We start from the raw sequence: 16,942 nt of genomic DNA on the forward strand, positions 1-16,942 counted from the left end.
AGAAATATTTTAGAGGCCAGGGAGGGACCACGGGAGATTGGCTCCAGGGCATGTCCGGCTCATCTTGCCCAGTCCTGATCCATCGGTGGATGCCAGTAGCAAGCTAACCTACCGGTTGGAGCATCTGCCCCCTGGTGGTCAGTGCGCGTCATAGCGACTGGTTGAACGGTCGGACACTTAGCATATTAGGCTTTTATTATATAGGATTGAGGTTCCGGTTTTATAAAACTGGCCAGCCATTAAAATTTGTCTCCTGGGGAGGGATGCAGGCAGCCAATTGTTTCACAATGTGTGGTTCTTAGCTGGCTTTTCTGATGACTGGTGTCCCAAGTCTGGTTGTAGGCTCCCACAACACTCTCACCTGGCCCCCACCTGGCCCTGCACCCTCACTGGGCCTTGAACCCCTGGCCTCTCCCTTAGGGGAGAGGGTTGTGCGAGGTTCACCTCCATTCTCTACACTTAGTTCTGGCACCCTCAGCTTAAAAAACAGCAGGAGGTGATGGTCTTAACCCAAAAGCCGGAGTCTGAGAAAACAAGAAAGCAGAGCGATGTCTTGGAAGGGGCTGTGACCCTGGATTTAGCCGTCAGGCGGCCCTTCGGTGCGCGCAGGCACAGGACCGGGAGAGGGACGGCGCAGGCCGGGGTGGCTGAATTCGCGTGGGTGAACGGGCGAGGGCTCTTCCCCAGGCTGCTGTAGGCGTCAGTTTCACTCTCCAGTGCGCGTGGGGGTAAGAGCCGATCGGAGAGGGTTGGAGCCTGAACTCAGACACCGAGGCCTCGGCCCTGCGGCCCTGCCTTTAGCCGGCGGCGTTCCTGTCTCACTGTCTTACAGCCCTTCATCCTGACCTCTCCGAGCCCAAACCAAAGCCCAGACCGGCAGCCCCACGACCTCAGCATCGACGTCTACAGCCGGACGCTGTTCTGGACGTGCGAGGCCACCAACACCATCAACGCCCACAGGCTGAGCGGCGACGCCATGGGCGTGGTGCTCCGAGGGGACCGGGACAAGCCGAGGGCCATCGCCGTCAACGCCGAGCGAGGGTGCGAGGCCAGAGGGGCAGGCGGACACCGTGATGTGGGGGGCTGCTCCCCGCTGGGGCTGGGAGGGGTTTTCCATCCCCGACATTCTGATGGATCCCTGCCGCGGCAGCCAGAGCAGGACGTGGGAACGCTAGCTCGTTCCTGGCCTCAGCCGGAAAGCAGACCCCCAGGGGCCCCTTTCCCAGGAAGCACGTGCGGGGAGGTGCAGGCTTTGCTGAGAGACACAGGAAGGATGTCAGCTCTCCCTCATAGGTTTTGTACCGTCCCCGTCAAGCTCGAACCCCGTACGAAAATCCCGCCCATAGCGTCGCAGGTGGTGGCTGGCCACTCACTCGCATGTGTCCCGCCACAGGGAACTCACTGCCTCACAAGCTGGCTGTTCCTGGCTCAGCTTTACCTCCTGAGAGCTGTTTCCCTCCATGAAGGCCCCTGATGCGCCCCCTGTGGGCCCGCGGGTTCTCTGACGGGTGGAGGCACCTGGGACATGCTGATAGACTGAGGGTCCCAACGGGAAAAGCCAGGGTGGGAGGGGGACCTAACCCACATGACAGGAAGCTGACTGACTGGTGCTTTGCAAGCTGCATCCTGACTGAGGAGATGGCACCTGTCTCCCCCCTGTCCTCCTCCCACAGGTACCTGTACTTCACCAACATGCAGGACCGAACAGCCAAGATCGAGCGCGCGGCCCTGGACGGCACCGAGCGTGAGGTCCTCTTCACCACGGGCCTCATCCGCCCCGTGGCCCTCGTGGTGGACAACACGCTGGGCAAGCTCTTCTGGGTGGACGGGGACCTGAAGCGCATCGAAAGCTGTGACCTGTCAGGTACGTGCCCTGGGCGGGCGTCCTCGGAATCGGGTCCCCTGGCAGCCACAGGTCTGACCTTCCCTGGAATGCCCGCCTCCCGTGTCATCAGTAACCGTGGTAGTGGCGTGGTGGTCAGGGACCTGCTGTGAGCGGGCACAGTGCTGGGGCTTCACGTTCACCTCGTGGAGTTCCACCAAGAGTTTCACGATCCCTGCGGGGCAGAGGCCGAAGATGAGGCTCAGAGAGGGCGAGCAAGTTGCCCCGGCTCCCACAGCACGGGGTGGGGCAGGAGTCCGACCCCGGCCTCTGCTCAGTGCCCACGTCACAGGTGGGCCGCCTTAGACCAGGAGGCCCATGGGCTGGAGAGGAGTGGGAGTCGATGCGTTGAGGGCCTTTTCTTCCATAAGATGGGGTGGGATGGAGGGAGGGGTCCTGTGTCCCTGATCCCAAGACGGTCGGTCGCAGGTGGGAGCAGGGGCTGTCCAGGGCTGGTCTCAGATCTGCCCCAGCTCCCGCCCCACTGTGGAATCCTGCAGGCTCCCTGGCAGCCCTCCCCCATCCTCCCGAGCCAGGTGTGGGTTGCGCTGTCGTCGAGGTCAGCCGCCACTCAGGGGTGCTTGTCCCATTTGCAGGGGCCAACCGCCTGACCCTGGAGGATGCCAACATCGTGCAGCCCGTGGGCCTGACCGTGCTGGGCAGGCATCTCTACTGGATTGACCGCCAGCAGCAGATGATCGAGCGCGTGGAGAAGACCACTGGCGACAAGAGGACACGAGTCCAGGGCCGTGTCGCCCACCTGACCGGCATCCACGCCGTGGAGGACATCAGCCTGGAGGAGTTCTGTATGTGGGGGGTGGGCAGCGGTGTGGGGGGTACCCAGGGAAGGGTGGGCCTGGGCTCACAGCACAGTGACCTCACACTGGTCCCCTTGGGGCGGGAGGAGGTCGGGCCGCTGTGCGGAGTGGTGGTGCTGAGGCCCTGTTCTCCCGCTTGGCTCCTGGAGGCCTCCCTCTGGCCCTCAGGCCCGCTCCCTGCCTCAAGGACAGATCCGAATCTCCTGCTTCCTCCAGCGGGAGAGTCCGCTCTGCTTTTCAAGGGCCCGTGGTTAGATTCGGCCCAGCTTTAAGTCTCCCTTGCGATTGGCTCAAGTCAGCTGACTAGTAGCCTTAGTTCCATCTGCAAACCCACGGGCGCGCCAGCTCATTGCATCCCCTGTGTTGGGGGTTAGGGTGGAAAATTGGGGAGCATGTAGGATTCTGCCTGCTACAGCCTGCTGTCTACCCCAGGACCTCTTGTTCCTCTATCCCCTCCATATAGGGCAGTGTAGGGTGCGTGTGTGTAGGTGTCTACCTGTGTCTCTGTCTTCTCGCTCTTCATTCAGTCAATACACCTGGGCTGACAGCGAGCCGAGCAGGGCTACCGCTTTCTCTGTCCTGTGATGCCCAGGGTCATGGCCACCTTCAAGGTGCTCGCCTTCAAGGCCCTGGGGGATGGCCGGCTCACCAGCCTTACCCCAGCCCCTCATCCTCCCACTGGCCCAGTGCCTGCTCCCTGAAGTCCCTCTGTCTGCTCACCTCTCCTTCTCCACCTGAATAACTTCTGCTAATTCTTCACTTCACTCAGCTCAGGTGTCCCTCTTGTGGATGAGCTTCTACCCCTGGACCCCTCCCTGCCACGTGGTGACTGCCCTGCCTTCCAGGCCCTGTGCTCACTACGTCATCACCTTACCTGTGTTTCACAATAGTGCTTTTGTGCATCTGAGGAAAGCGGGGCTCACAAAGGGTGTTATCTCCCCTTGTCAGTTGGCTAATGAACACGATGGGGCTTGGATTTGAGGCCAGAGCTCCTGATTTAGCTCCTGGGCTTGTCTGTTGCTCACCTCCTAGTTGGCAACCACGTTCATTAGTTAAGTGTGAAGTACAAAGCCTGGGTCTGAGTGAGGTCTTGACTCCCAGCTCGGAGCCTCGGAGCCTCAGAGCCGGGGTGTGACCTCTGACACAGTGAATCTGTCACTTGTGTATTGACTGCTGGGGCTGCCATTTCTTCTCACCTGAGGGAGGTCAACCACACCCCCCACCCCAGGCTTCTTCCTCTGGGTCAGGTGTGGATGCATTTTTAGTTGAATTGAAATATGCGCGCTCCCCAGACAGTCAGCACCTGCTACCTTAGCGCCCCTGCGTATTTGTATCCTGCAGTCCCTGTAATAAATCACCACAAACCGGGTGACTTAATGCATCAGACAGGCGGCCTCCCATAGTTCTGGAGGCCAGAAGTTTGGGATCAGGGGTCTGTGGGGTCCGCTCCCTCTCCAGGCCCGGGGATGGCTCTCTGCCCCTTCTAGTTTCTGGTGGCTTCAGGCGTTCCCTGTGGCCACATCGCTCCCATCTCTGCTTCTGCCATCACACGGCCTTCTCCCCGGTGTCTGTCCCTTCGTCCCTCTGTCGTCTCTTGTAAGGACACTTATCGTTAGACTCAGGTCTACCTAGATAATTCAGAATAACCTCAACTCCAGATTCTTAACTTGATTGTATTTGCAAAGATCGTTTTTCCAGATAAGGTCCTATTCACAGGTTCCGGGTATTAGGAGGTGGACATACCTTTTTTGGGGGCCACCACTCAGCCCACTACACCATGAGAGACAGACAGGTGGGCAGAGTAGCGTGACAGTTGCAGGCACAGTGGGAGCTGGGGAAGATGGGCTGGGGTGTGATGTTGGGTAAGTTTGGTAACTGCTTTTGGCCTGTGTTTCCTCATCTGCAAACTGCAGTGTCACTAGACGCAGACTCCGGAAGCAACCTAACTGACTGGGAATTAAGTGGGAGGATCTGTCGGGGTCTGGCCAACGAGAGTGCCAGTTCTTCTGAGTTCTCACCTGGCCCTCATCCCCTCCACCCTCTGGACTGCAGTCCTGAGGTGGGAGGCAGAGCTTGACCCCCTCCCTTTTTGTCTCCGCAGCGGCCCACCCATGTGCCCGGGACAACGGCGGCTGCTCCCACATCTGCATTGCCAAGGGTGACGGGACACCACGGTGCTCATGCCCAGTCCACCTCGTGCTCCTGCAGAACCTGCTGACCTGTGGTGGTAGATATGACCTCAGTACTTTCTGTTGGGACCTAGTTCTCTGCCCACTGGTTGCTGCCCTGCATTCTTTTATTAAAATCACTAGAGGCCCGTTGCACGAAGATTTGTGCAATAGGCCTTCCTGCCCCTGGCTGCCGGCACCGGTTCTCCTCCGGCACCCGGGACCCAGGCCTTGGCTCCGGCCGGAGCCTTCAGTCTTCTCCACTCTGGCCAGAGTGCTGCTCCTGTAGCTCCCTCTGCCCCCCGCCTTCCCCCTCATACCAGGCATCCCGCCCTGCCCGCCAGCTCCGTGCCTGCATATGCAAATTAACCTGGTATCTTTGTTGGGTTAATTTGCATACTCACTGCTGATTGGCTGGTGGGTGTCACTGAGGTATGGTCAATTTGCGTATTTCCCTTTTATTAGTGTAGATAGTCTCTGTGGCATTCAGTCTCCAAAGCAGACTGTTTCTTTGTCATCCTCTCTTTTCTAATATATGCATTCAGGGCTATGAGTTTCCCTCTAAGCATTGCTTTTGCTGCAGCCACAAATTTTCATAATTTGCATTTTCATTTTCAGTTAGTTCAAATATTTTTAAATTTCTCCTATGGCTTCTTCTCTGATCCATGTGTTATTTAGAAGTGTGTGTAATCTTCTAATAATTGGGGGTTTCCCAGCTCTCTTTCCGCTACGGATTTCTAGTTTAATCCCACTGTTGTCTCAGAGCAGACATTGTATGATTTCTGTCCTTTTAGTTTAGTTCAGGTGTGTTTCATGGTTCAGCATGTGTCTGTCTTGACAAATGTTTCACGTGAGCTTGAGAAGAACGTGTCATCTGCTGCTGTCGGGTCCCTTGGATCCCACCTCCTGTGCGTGGTCTTTGTTGGTGGCTCAGCATGCAGGCATCCGCCACTGGCTCCTTTCAGACGCCATTTGCACCCAGGCTCCTGCCGCCCGTGGCGTGTTCCGTGTTCTGTGTGGGTGGGCCCAGGGGGGACAGCCAGGCTTCTTTTTGAGTTTGCTCACGTCCCCTCCCCTGCCTCAGGCCCTGCTCAGCTTGGTGAGAACCTGGCGGTTACGCGGGAGGCACACGGGCACCAAATGACGAAAGGCTCACATGCATTGTTTCTGGGTGAAATGAATACTTTTCCCTGAGGTTTCAGGGGCATTGAGGGCTGTTGTTAAACATTAAAATGAAATTCTGGCCAACTTCCTGGCCTCAGTTAGTTTTCTGCGATTTTCCACACACAGGAGAGGAGGGATGGGGATGGGGATGGAGCCCTGGGAAATGGGGCGGCCCTGGGCTGAGCGCAGCTCTCCCTTCTCTCTGCTGGAGCCCCCTCCTCTCTGCCTGCCTGCATCCCAGCCCTGTCTCCCTCCACAATGAAAAAACACACCAACAAAGTGCATGTCTCTTAGCTCACATTTATCACCCCGTTCTTCTACACGGGGGCTGGGGCAGCGCCCAGGACACACCCGCAAGGGAGACCGATTGCACTGGGTGGGGCTGCATGTGACGGTGCTTCTGTCCCTCCCCCTCCCCCCCCAGAGCCTCCCACGTGCTCCCCGGACCAGTTCACCTGTGCAACGGGGGACATCGACTGCATCCCCGCGGCCTGGCGCTGCGACGGCTTCCCGGAGTGCGACGACCAGAGCGACGAGGAGGGCTGCCCGGTGTGCTCGGCCGCCCAGTTTCCCTGCGCGCGGGGCCAGTGCGTGGACCTGAGCCTGCGCTGTGACGGTGAGGCTGACTGTCAGGACCGCTCAGATGAGGCAGACTGTGATGGTGAGGCCCCGCCCCCGCCGGTCCCTCCCCAGTCCCCGTCCACCAAGGCCCTGCCCCTCTCCCCCCTCTCCCCCCCATCTGGCCCTACCCAGACTCTGCTCTGTCCCCCCTCCTTTCTGGAGCCGTGCAGTTCCCCCGAAGCCACTTGTCCTACCCTCTCCTAGGTCTCTGACTGGCCACAAGGGTGGCGTCTCTGTAAAACCTTTGCCAGGAGAGAAATCACCGGGTCCTCCTCAGCTTGGGAGGGAGAGAAGTTACTTTCTAGGCCAAAGGTGCACACCCTTGCCATTTGCCCCCATCCTGTCCTGCCAAGCAGTTTGACTCGAAGGCGGAGTGTAAGCGTCAGTCCCGCCTTCCTTCGTTCCGTCAACAGTTTTACGGAAACCAAGACACGTCCAGTAGCTGGACGTTCAGGGTTCACACCTGGGTAAATCCCACCCATAAGACGGAGCTGGCCTCCTCTGACCTGCGTGTGGGTAACACTTACCCCTGAGTAGTTTCTAGCAACCCATTGGACCGGGAGTTACAAAGAGATGGGCTTCGTCATCTCAGGTCCACTGTGACCAGCAGGATCTTCCTTTAGACCTTGACAGGGAAACATCTCTCTGTTTCCCCTGTGAGTTTTCCTTTCACCAAGGACCTGCTTGGAGGTTCCGGTCACATGTTGTTAACACCAGGGCCCCAGGACTGCCACTGAGCTCTTAAAGGGCCGCGCTTACTGCCTCCCCCCGTAGCCGCGGGTCCTGCCGTAGATAATGCGGATGCTGTCTGGTCACAGCCTGCCACCCCCATTTGTGATGAGCGTCACTCCCCTAGATGTTTCTGTAAAGTCGCCGTGGTGAAGTCTTTCCAGCTTTGGGAATGTGGTGGAGGCTGTAGACCAGGGACTGGCACACTGGCCTGAAGGCTAAATCCAGACCACACCTGTGTTGGTAAATAAACTCTGGTTGGGACACAGCAGGCTCATTTGTTTCGGTCTCGTGCTAGGACAGCGAAATCGAGCAGTTGCAATGGAGACCGATGGCCCTCAGTGACTAAATACTGACTGAGCCAGCTGTACCCTCTCGCCCGGCACTGTTTAGCCTCGATCATGAGGATGGCAGGAGCCCCATGAGGAACTATCCCCGCCCCTTCCCGTTGTAAACGTGTCTTCTGGTGCACGTGCTACCTCACAGCCAGCCCTGGTGCAAGCTCCGGGCGCCACCCTCTGTTCCCGAAGCCTCCCAAGTGGTTCTCGGGGCACCTGGGCAGGGCAGGTGGGAGTTCGGATAGCAAGTACGCCCGATGGCTGAGCCCTGGGCAGCTGCCTTCCTGGTGGGGCTCTAGCTCCTTCCCCGGCAGCAGTCGGGCGCAGGAACGGAGGCGGCAGCAGCGATCGGTACCCAACCTGCCTGCATCACAGCCCTGTCTCCCCCTGAAAGGCTGTGAGCTGCGTTGGTCACTTGTGTGGATGCCTTTGCCGTCACAGTTGAGCTCTGCCGAGACATCACCTGTCCTCCCCTCCCCCCCTCCCACCCGCTCTAGGGAGCCAGAGCTTCTCGTGGGCGACCCTCTAGCTGGCTCACCTCCTGTACCCTGGGAGAGCCTTGGGGTAGGGACTGGGTAGTCCCTGCGCTGTTCGGGCCGTGGAAGGAGCCTGATCAGTATCGTCTCTTCCCTGCCGGGCCTGACCCCAGCATTGCAGAAGCTTTGGGACAAGGGTCATCGAGGGGAGGGTGAAGACTGGGTTTGCCATCTCCCTACCCAGTCCTAGAAAGGGTCCCGTTTGTCCCTCTACATTTGGAACCCAGATCTTCGTTGGGTCCTGGGTGGCGGGGCAGGGAGCCACCCCGCGCCCTCTGGCGTCTCTGAGTGCGAGCTTCCCTCCTCGCAGCCCTCTGCCTGCCCAACCAGTTCCGCTGCGCCAGCGGCCAGTGCATCCTCATTAAGCAGCAGTGTGACTCCTTCCCCGACTGCATCGACGGCTCCGACGAGCTCATGTGTGGTGAGCCGGCTTCCCACGGAGGGCGGGGTCCCCCCGGTGCTGAGGTTCTGCCTCGGAGTTGGGGTCCAGAAGGGAGAAGCGGACTGGGGGCAGTGTGGTCGGGACTCCTTGGCCTTGCTAGCAGGCAGGGGAGCTTTCCTGGAGTGGAGGAGGCTGGGCAGCTGAGCTGAGGGGAGAGGGAGACCGTGAGTTAGGGGTGTTCCCGCTGGGAGAGGCACAGGGGCAGGCCCCCTTGGGAGAAGGCATGTGCAGGTGCCAGGTTTGGCCTGAGTGTCAACTGTCCTGCTCCTGCCCAGGCACCTCAGCCAGTGACATCGGTCAGGCAGCAGGCTTACCCTCGCCGGAGCTGTGCCCATGTTGAGTCTAGAGCCCAGACTCCAGTTCCTGTTCTGTCTGAATCAGACAGCGTTCCCAGGCCCCCATGGCTCAGGCGCCCAAGGAGCACCTCCCCAGCTCAGGACGCCCAGAGGACCCCTGCGTGCACCTTGGCAGCCCCGAGCCAGCTCCTGGCATTGCGGGTTGGGCTGAGCCCCCTAAGTCCAGGCCCTGTCACGGGATTTCTGCGGGGCTCAGTGAGCCCTGCTAGTGAAGGCCCTGGGCCCCTGGCACACCTGTTAGCCCAGCCCCTCGGCACAGGTGAAGTCCACTGCTAGATGGGCTAGGAGACTGGGCTCCTTCTGCCTGTCCCATGCCTACTGCCTGGTGTCAGTCCTGGAACCAGCCCCACGGGCCTCCTGGCCCAGCTCATGACTCATGGGAGCAACTGTGTACTTCCAGCCGTCACGGAGAACCTCGGACAAAGGGGGATGAACATGAGGCTGCTGTGCGGGAGTCACTGTTAAGGGGCCCTTGGGGTATACATAGAGCTTAGCTGAATGGAGGAGGGGGAGGAGAGGAGGGGAAGGAGGGCGCTCCAGGCAGGCCAGGGGGGCAGCGGGTGGGTGGTACTGAGGTTAGCATGGCTCCCCGGCCCCAGCACCCCAGCATCCCCTCCTTCCGGCCCTCTGTCAGTGAGTGCTGGCCCCAGGCAGAACCAGTTCCTCCAGGGCCCACGGTATCCACCCACAGGGGAGCCTGTTCCTTTGCAGTGAACGTTGACCCCCTCTTCCTGTCTGTCCTCCGGCAGAAATCAACAAGCCGCCCTTGGACGAAAGCCCGGCCCACAGCAGTGCCATCGGGCCCGTCATCGGCATCATCCTCTCGCTCTTTGTCATGGGTGGGGTCTACTTTGTGTGCCAGCGTGTGGTGTGCCAGCGCTACACAGGGGCCAACGGGCCCTTCCCGCATGAGTACGTCAGTGGGACCCCTCACGTGCCCCTCAATTTCATAGCCCCGGGTGCCTCACAACATGGTCCCTTCACAGGTAAGGAGCTGAGACGGGCAGGGCCCTGGGCAGAGGTGGGGAGAGTGGTCTGGGCAGGATATGGGTGAGTGGATCAGGAATGCTGCTTCCAGGCCCCACAGCAGGCGTGTGGCAGACATCACTAGTCGATCACAGCACTCGGGCTCTCCTGCTGAGCTTCTTGGCATCAGAGTCCTCAGTGCAGAGGCTCACAGCTACGACCCGTCCTTTGGCCTTTGAGGTGGGGCAAGCTCTTTGGGTGTGACCTTCAATATTCCTTTTTTTTTTAAAAATAATTTTTACTGATCTTTTTTCATTTTTGAGAGCAAGGGGGAGAGAAGCATCAGTTTGTTGTTCCTCGTATTTATGCATCCATTGGTTGATTCTTGTATGTGCCCTGACCTGGGATTGCACTGGCCATCTTGGCGCATCAGGACAACGCTCTAACCACTGAGATACCCAGCCAGGGCTTTTAGTGTTCTTGTGGAGCATGTCTTGAGTGTTCGGGGGCAGGGTGGGGGTGTACTTCGCTTCTCTCTAGTATCAAAGGAGTCACTGGGTATATAGCAAGCAGTTTTGTCCTGAGCGCAGTTAGGGCTGTGGCTGCACAGTTAAAACCCGGTGAGGTGCAGTCCACCAGCCGCGGGGACCTGAGAGGCCACAGGTGGCCATGGTTCACATCACGGTGTGGCCAAGAAGGTGGGATCCGTCGGTGCTCAGCCCCGAGAGGGTCACTGAGGTCATCTCCAGGGCCACCTTGGGCTTCCTCAGTGCCTGCCCAGCCTTGGGTCCCTCCCTCCTGTCCTGTTCCCCTGCTCAGAGCCAGCCTTGCTGGGACCCTGGCGTCTGTGTGCAGATGAGGCCCGATTCTGCTTGGGGGTGGGGGTGGTCAGATGAGGCCCGATTCTGCTTGGGGGTGGGGGTGGGGGTTTCTCCAGAGCTCCGGGAGGCCCGAGGGAGTGGCTCGGTCACCCTGGCAGCAGTCCCCGGAGAACGGGGCCCTCTCTGTGCCAGGCGCTGTGCTGAGGCCCTCTGAGTCCACTCCCGCAGGCCCACAGTGGCCCCTGGGGGAGTCTGTGGGTCTCCCCATTTTACAGATGAGGCTCACACTGGTGGTGGGCAGAGGGCCTGGGTGGGACGGGCTTACTCACCTGGACCTGGGTCTTGTGGGCGGCAGGAGCTGTGGAGGGCTCACTGTGTCTGTGGGGTACCCCAGCCTGACCTGCCCTGTCCCCTCCCCCCGCAGGCATCTCATGCGGCAAGTCCATGATGAGCTCCGTGAGCCTGATGGGGGGCCGAGGCGGGGTGCCCCTCTACGACCGGAACCACGTCACCGGGGCCTCGTCCAGCAGCTCCTCCAGCACCAAGGCCACGCTGTACCCGCCGGTGAGTGGGGGCGGGAGGAGGCCTGGCTGGCTGGGGACACTTCTGGGACCTCAGGATTCCTGGACTAATTAGCTGTTCCACCACAGAGAATCCTCTTCCTCCCCTACAAGCCTGCCATGTTTCTCTTCAGTGACACTGCTTTCAGCTTAGAAAAGGGCACGCCTCGTTTATTGGGGATAATCTGGGTACCACACAAAAATCTAGAACGGAAGTTCCACCCGTCATCCCACCTCCTAGGTTGTTGGTAGGCATTTCACTGTCCGAGTGGAGTCTCTCTTCTGCACTCTGTCTAGATGGGGTGCTCAGGGGTCCCCGTGCAAGCTCCCCCTCAGCATCCCCACCAGGAACACTATTTTCCAACCAAGGTCTTGCTGGCTCCCAGAAAAGAGCTGGATTGTTTTCTAAAGGGCAGGCACTCGTGGGGCGACTTTTGTGGCTGAAATGCTCCTTGGGGCTGCGGGAGCCCCAGTGGGGTGGCGGGCTGGCTCTCACCAAGCCACACCTGGTAGCAGAACAACTGTACAGTGTCCGAGCCCCCCTGTGGGGTCCCTCGTGGGAACCCTCCCCCTGAGGTTGGCTGGGGTACCCTCATTTCCAAGAGCACAGCTCCAGGGTGACTGGCGAGCTTGATGCACACAGGTGAGCCTGTGTGTATGGAAACATCGGAGTCTGAAGGTTCTGTTTTTAATTCTTTGAAACCTGACTTCCTGTGACGGGATGTCCTAAGGCAGTGGTCGGCAAACTCTTTAGTCAACAGAGCCAAATATCAACAAACTCATTAGTCAACAGAGCCAAATATCAACAGTACAACGATTGAAATTTCTTTTCAGAGTCAAATTTTTTAAACTTAAACTTCTTCTAACGCCACTTCTTCAAAATAGACTCGCCCAGGCCGTGGTATTTTGTGGAAGAGCCACACTCAAGGGGCCAAAGAGCCGTATGTGGCTCGCGAGCCGCAGTCCGCCGACCACGGTCCTAAGGTGAAGGCAGCCCCTGGAGCTTTCTCTGGGGTCTCCAGCAAGCCCACCTGCCAGGGCCGGGCCTTCCTGCCCCTCTGGGTGTCCCGCATGTCCAGGGTGTTGCCTCCTCCCTATCGGTCCTGAGCTTGGCAGGCCTGGAAGGGGAGGAGGGGGCAGCAGAAGGTGTTATCTCGGGTTCGCAGGACGGGAACTGAGTCTCCTGGAGGCTCCAGGACCCGACTGCATTTTGGGGCAGAGGAGGCAGGACCCAGAAGCCTGGAGTTAGAATACTAACCACCACTCCTCCCGTCCTCCCCGCTGCCTCTCACGTGCCCCACAGAGCCAGCCAGAGGCACGGAAACCCCTGTGAGACCGAGCTCGTCCCAGGAAGCAGCCCCTTGGCCTCCCGTGCAGACACCGGAGGCTCAGGAAACTGCCTTCTCTGCCCCAGGCTCTGCTGGGAGCTGGTGATCTTATTAGGTAGCAAGAGAGGACACTGACCAGCCAACTGGTTTTTTGTTGTTGTTTTGTTTTGTTTTGTTAATCCTCACTTGAGGATATTTTCAAAGAGAGTGGAAGGGAGGGAGCGAGGGGTGGGGGAAAGAGAGAGAGAAACATCAATGTGGGAGACACACATCGACCCTTTGCCTCTCACACATGCCCCAATCGGGTGGGGAGTGAACCTGCAACCCAGGTACATTCCCTTGACTGACAATCGAACCCATGACCCTTTGGTGCATGGGGCAACGCTCTAACCACTGACATATTGGCCAGGGCCCAACCGTTTTGTTTTTTTTTTAAATATATATATATATATAATCTCACATACCATACAATTCATCCACTTAAACTGTACAATTCAGTGGTTTTTAGTATATTCATAGATATGTGTAACCATCACCATGGTTAATTTTAGAACATTTTCATTACCCCAGAAAGAAACCACATGGAGCCAGCTATTTTTAAATTAACGACACGATTTTGCATCGGTAATGCATGTTCATGGTACAGAATTCAAAAGGCACAACAGCATGCACAGGGGGAAGACGGCCCCCGCCCCCCAACACGAGCAGGAACCCCCTTAGAGCAACATTCCATGGCAAGGTTCTTGTGTGTTCTTGCTGAGTAATGTGTACATAAGCAAGTATACAAGAGTATGGACTTCATTTTCCAAAAGAAGAGAGTAATGTTTTTACCTTTTAAAAAAATGTTTTTATTGATTTTTAGAGAGAGAGAAAGGGAGAGGGATAGAAAAATAGAAACATCAATGAGAGAGAAACATTGATTGGCTGCCTCCTGCATGCCCCCTACGGGGGACTAAGCCCATGCCCTGACCGGGAATCGAACTGGCAACCTCTTGCTTCCTGGGTCAATGCTCAACCCCTGAGCCACCAGCTGGGCTTTTGATTCTGGGGGCAGGGCAAGGGCCTGGGTACTTCTTGTGGTGACTCACAAGTGTCAGGGCAGAAGCAGGTCTTCTCAGCCCCATTTTAGAGACGAGGAAACCGTGGCCCAAGCAGGGGAAGTTCCTCACCGGACAAGGGGGCCTGGGAGGTGTGGGCCCGCTGCGCCCGGTCGGTCCAGTGTGGACCCGCACCTCCTGCTCTGGGAGGAAACCTGGCGGCGGGTGGCAGGATCACAGCTGCACTGGGCCTCTGTGACCCCCGCTTGGCTCTCCGCAGATCCTGAACCCACCGCCGTCCCCCGCCACGGACCCCTCCTTGTACAACGTGGACGTGTTCTACTCTTCAAACATTCCCGCCCCTGCCAGGCCCTACAGGTACGCAGTCCCTGCACAGCCCCGGCGGGCGTGGCTGGCTGTTCCTCCGGGCCCCGTTTCCCAGGAGGAAGGACCTGGGGAGCGGTCCAGGGTGGTTATGAGCACATGATGCACCCAAGTCCTGCCTCCCGGCTCTCCTCACCGGGCTGCCCTCCACACCAGAGGACCGGGCCTGCGTGTTGAGGCCAGAAACCCGCTGGATCCCACATTCTGAGTGGCTCTTAAGCTGGGACAGGTAGATGGGGCCTGGAAGAATGCTCCCACTCATTCCGACCTCGGCATGGCTGGTCCCACCGCCCGGGAGGATCCATGCATAGGGGCCAGGCTCCCGGCTCCGTGGCCTGACTGTTGGAGTCTGGCTGTGGGACCCTGGGAGTGACGCCGGGGACCACAGCTAATCCACATGAGTGCTCCGCCTTGCCTCCCCCCCCCCCCCCCCGCTGTCATCCTCCACGTGGTCTACATTGGGGTCACAGACCCCATCTCCCTTGGTGGGAAGGGGGCACTTGAGGATGTTGAGGAGAAGTGGGATCCGGTGTGCTGGTCTGTGTCCAGGGGCCAGTCACGGCCTGGGGTCGGGTGGGGGGTGACCCTCCTGACTTCAACCTGGTGGTCTCAGCCAGCTGGGCTCCAGGTGCACTGGGCCCCTCACCCCAAGTGAACTCCCTGATGGGGTGGGTGGGGGCGGGCTCTGGCAGAAGCTCTGGAGTGTTGGAGGCCCCGCCTTCTCCACTGAGTCACCGGCACAGTGGAGACTGACCAAGGCGTCACCTGCCATCTAGTGGCCGTTTCGGGAACTCCGGGCCGAGTCTGGAGAGACACACCTCTTTGCTGGTCACTGCCTTGTTCAAGGACCCGCAGTGGCTTCCCAGTGCCTCAGTCAGGGTCATTGTCCCCAGCAGCCTCGTAGGCCACTGCCTAGGGCTGTGCCATCCACACCAGCCAGGCCAGGCCCCTCAGTCTCTGGAATACCCCATGCCGTGCTCTGCCCGGATTTGGGTGTCACCTCTGATACCTCTTCCTTCCCACTGTTTACGGGGTCCCTTTCTGCTCTTGGGGTCCTGTGAGGCGAATCCTCCCGCTATACATTCCTCAGCACCAGGCACCCCTCGCTGGCCCTTGGGTGCTGGCTCCTCCTTCCTGCCCCCTGGGAGCCCCCTGTGGCCTGGAGCTGGGGCTCATAAACACACCACGGTCCCAGCCGCACACTCAGGCCGTGGGGCAGCCCGTCCCAGGGTTCAGCGCAGGAGGTGTCTGGGCGGCGATGTCCTCCAGGAGGACAGCTGGGTGGCACCTCTGGGGTCAGGTTTCTTTAACTCAAGATGGGACCAGTCCAAGCCAGAGTGACCGTATATAAGGGGGAATGGTTGTCGAGCACTTTTCTCGTATCGGGCCGTTTCGAGCATTTTCTATGCAGAATCTCATTTAACCCTCACAAGTCGCTTTTGAAATGGGTGCTGCTTCATTCTCCCGTTTTATCAGTGAGAAGCGGAAGCTAAGAGAGGTTAGGTAAGTTGCCCAAGGTCAACCTGGTAGGCTCTGCAGGCCTTGTTCTCCGTAAAGGTGACTTTGGCCTGGGGCTGCAGTGCTTGCTAGGGCCTGGGCCCGGGAGCCCTGCCGGGGAGGCGGAGGCACGTCTGCTTAGAGGTGGGGATGTGGAGGTGCAGAGGCCACATGCCTGGGGGACCCCTGTGCCCATCTGGTCCTCAGATCACATCCCACTCCCCTTTCTTTGTCCCGTCCAGGCCCTACATCATCCGAGGTATAGCGCCCCCGACAACGCCTTGCAGCACAGACGTGTGTGACAGTGACTACAGCGCCAGCCGCTGGAAGGCCAGCAAGTACTACCTGGATTTGAACTCAGACTCAGACCCCTACCCACCCCCGCCCACACCCCACAGCCAGTACCTGTCGGCGGAGGACAGCTGCCCCCCTTCGCCCGCCACGGAGAGGAGCTATTTCCACCTCTTCCCGCCCCCGCCGTCCCCCTGCACGGACTCGTCCTGACCTCGGCCAGGCCACCCTGGCCTCTCTGCGCCCCTGTAAATAGTTTTAAATATGAACAAAGAAAAAATATATTTTATGATTTAAAAAATAAATATAGTTGGGATTTTTAAAAACGTGAGAAATGTGAACAGTGATGGGTGGGGCAGGGCTGGGGAAACTTTGTACAGTGGAGGAAATATTTATAAACCTTTTTTTTTTTTTTTTTTAAGATCACTGCCATTCTTTTGTGCCATGTGTGCATTAGAGTGGAGTGTCCCCACGGAGTGAACTCCGACCTTTGGCCCTCCCCTGGACAGCCTCTGTCCTCCTGGGTGCAGGCGTCGCCCTTCATCAGGCTCCCGCGTGGGAGGGCAAAGGCCAGCGGGCAGGGCCAGCGTCATGGCTGCAGTCATAAAGGGCCCCGTGCTTGACTTCGTCTCAGCTGTTGCCACCCTGAAATTATAAATAACTTTTGAGAAAGAGGCCCTGTGTTTTAATTTTGCACAAATAGGTTTTGCAGATTCAATAGCTGGGCTTTGGGCTGTTCCTGGCCAGTCTCTGCCACCATCTGACCTGTGTGTGCCAACCCAGGCTGCTGTGCCCATCAAGGCCGTGCTGGGGACTAGGGGCCCCTCCTGGTCCTGCCATCCATGTGGGCACAGTGGATGGGATGGGGCTGCCAGGCCACACTCTCCCCAAGGAAGGAAGCCCCGAGCCTGCCCTGGCCCCTGCTTCCCGGCCCTCACAGTCAGTGAACGCTGTCCGAGGTTTGCGACGTGCCCATCTGGGTAGTATGGGAGGAGACTACTAGG

At 58.6% G+C, this 16,942-nt stretch overlaps 1 protein-coding gene across 3 annotated transcripts in view; it reads left to right on the plus strand.

Moving 5' to 3' along the window:
• LRP5 (LDL receptor related protein 5) overlaps positions 1-16,289 on the plus strand; it is a 76,663-nt gene extending 60,374 nt beyond the window's left edge. For 2 of the 3 annotated variants that reach the window (XM_079786913.1, XM_079786915.1), the window contains 10 exons: positions 833-1,041; positions 1,674-1,864; positions 2,479-2,688; positions 4,802-4,927; positions 6,457-6,693; positions 8,567-8,677; positions 9,804-10,040; positions 11,266-11,405; positions 14,047-14,144; positions 15,890-16,288. In XM_079786913.1, the coding sequence (XP_079643039.1) occupies positions 833-1,041; positions 1,674-1,864; positions 2,479-2,688; positions 4,802-4,927; positions 6,457-6,693; positions 8,567-8,677; positions 9,804-10,040; positions 11,266-11,405; positions 14,047-14,144; positions 15,890-16,151 (1,821 nt within the window). In that variant the 3' untranslated portion in view covers positions 16,152-16,288. Of the gene's footprint in view, positions 1-832; positions 1,042-1,673; positions 1,865-2,478; positions 2,689-4,801; positions 4,928-6,456; positions 6,694-8,566; positions 8,678-9,803; positions 10,041-11,265; positions 11,406-14,046; positions 14,145-15,889 lie in introns of all 3 variants that reach the window. The other variant, XM_079786914.1, reaches the window with a different exon arrangement.
• The last annotated feature ends 653 nt before the right edge of the window (positions 16,290-16,942 follow it).

This window comes from Cnephaeus nilssonii, assembly GCF_951640355.1.
Source record: "Cnephaeus nilssonii genome assembly, chromosome: 13".
In the NCBI taxonomy this organism is placed as follows: domain Eukaryota; kingdom Metazoa; phylum Chordata; class Mammalia; order Chiroptera; family Vespertilionidae; genus Cnephaeus; species Cnephaeus nilssonii.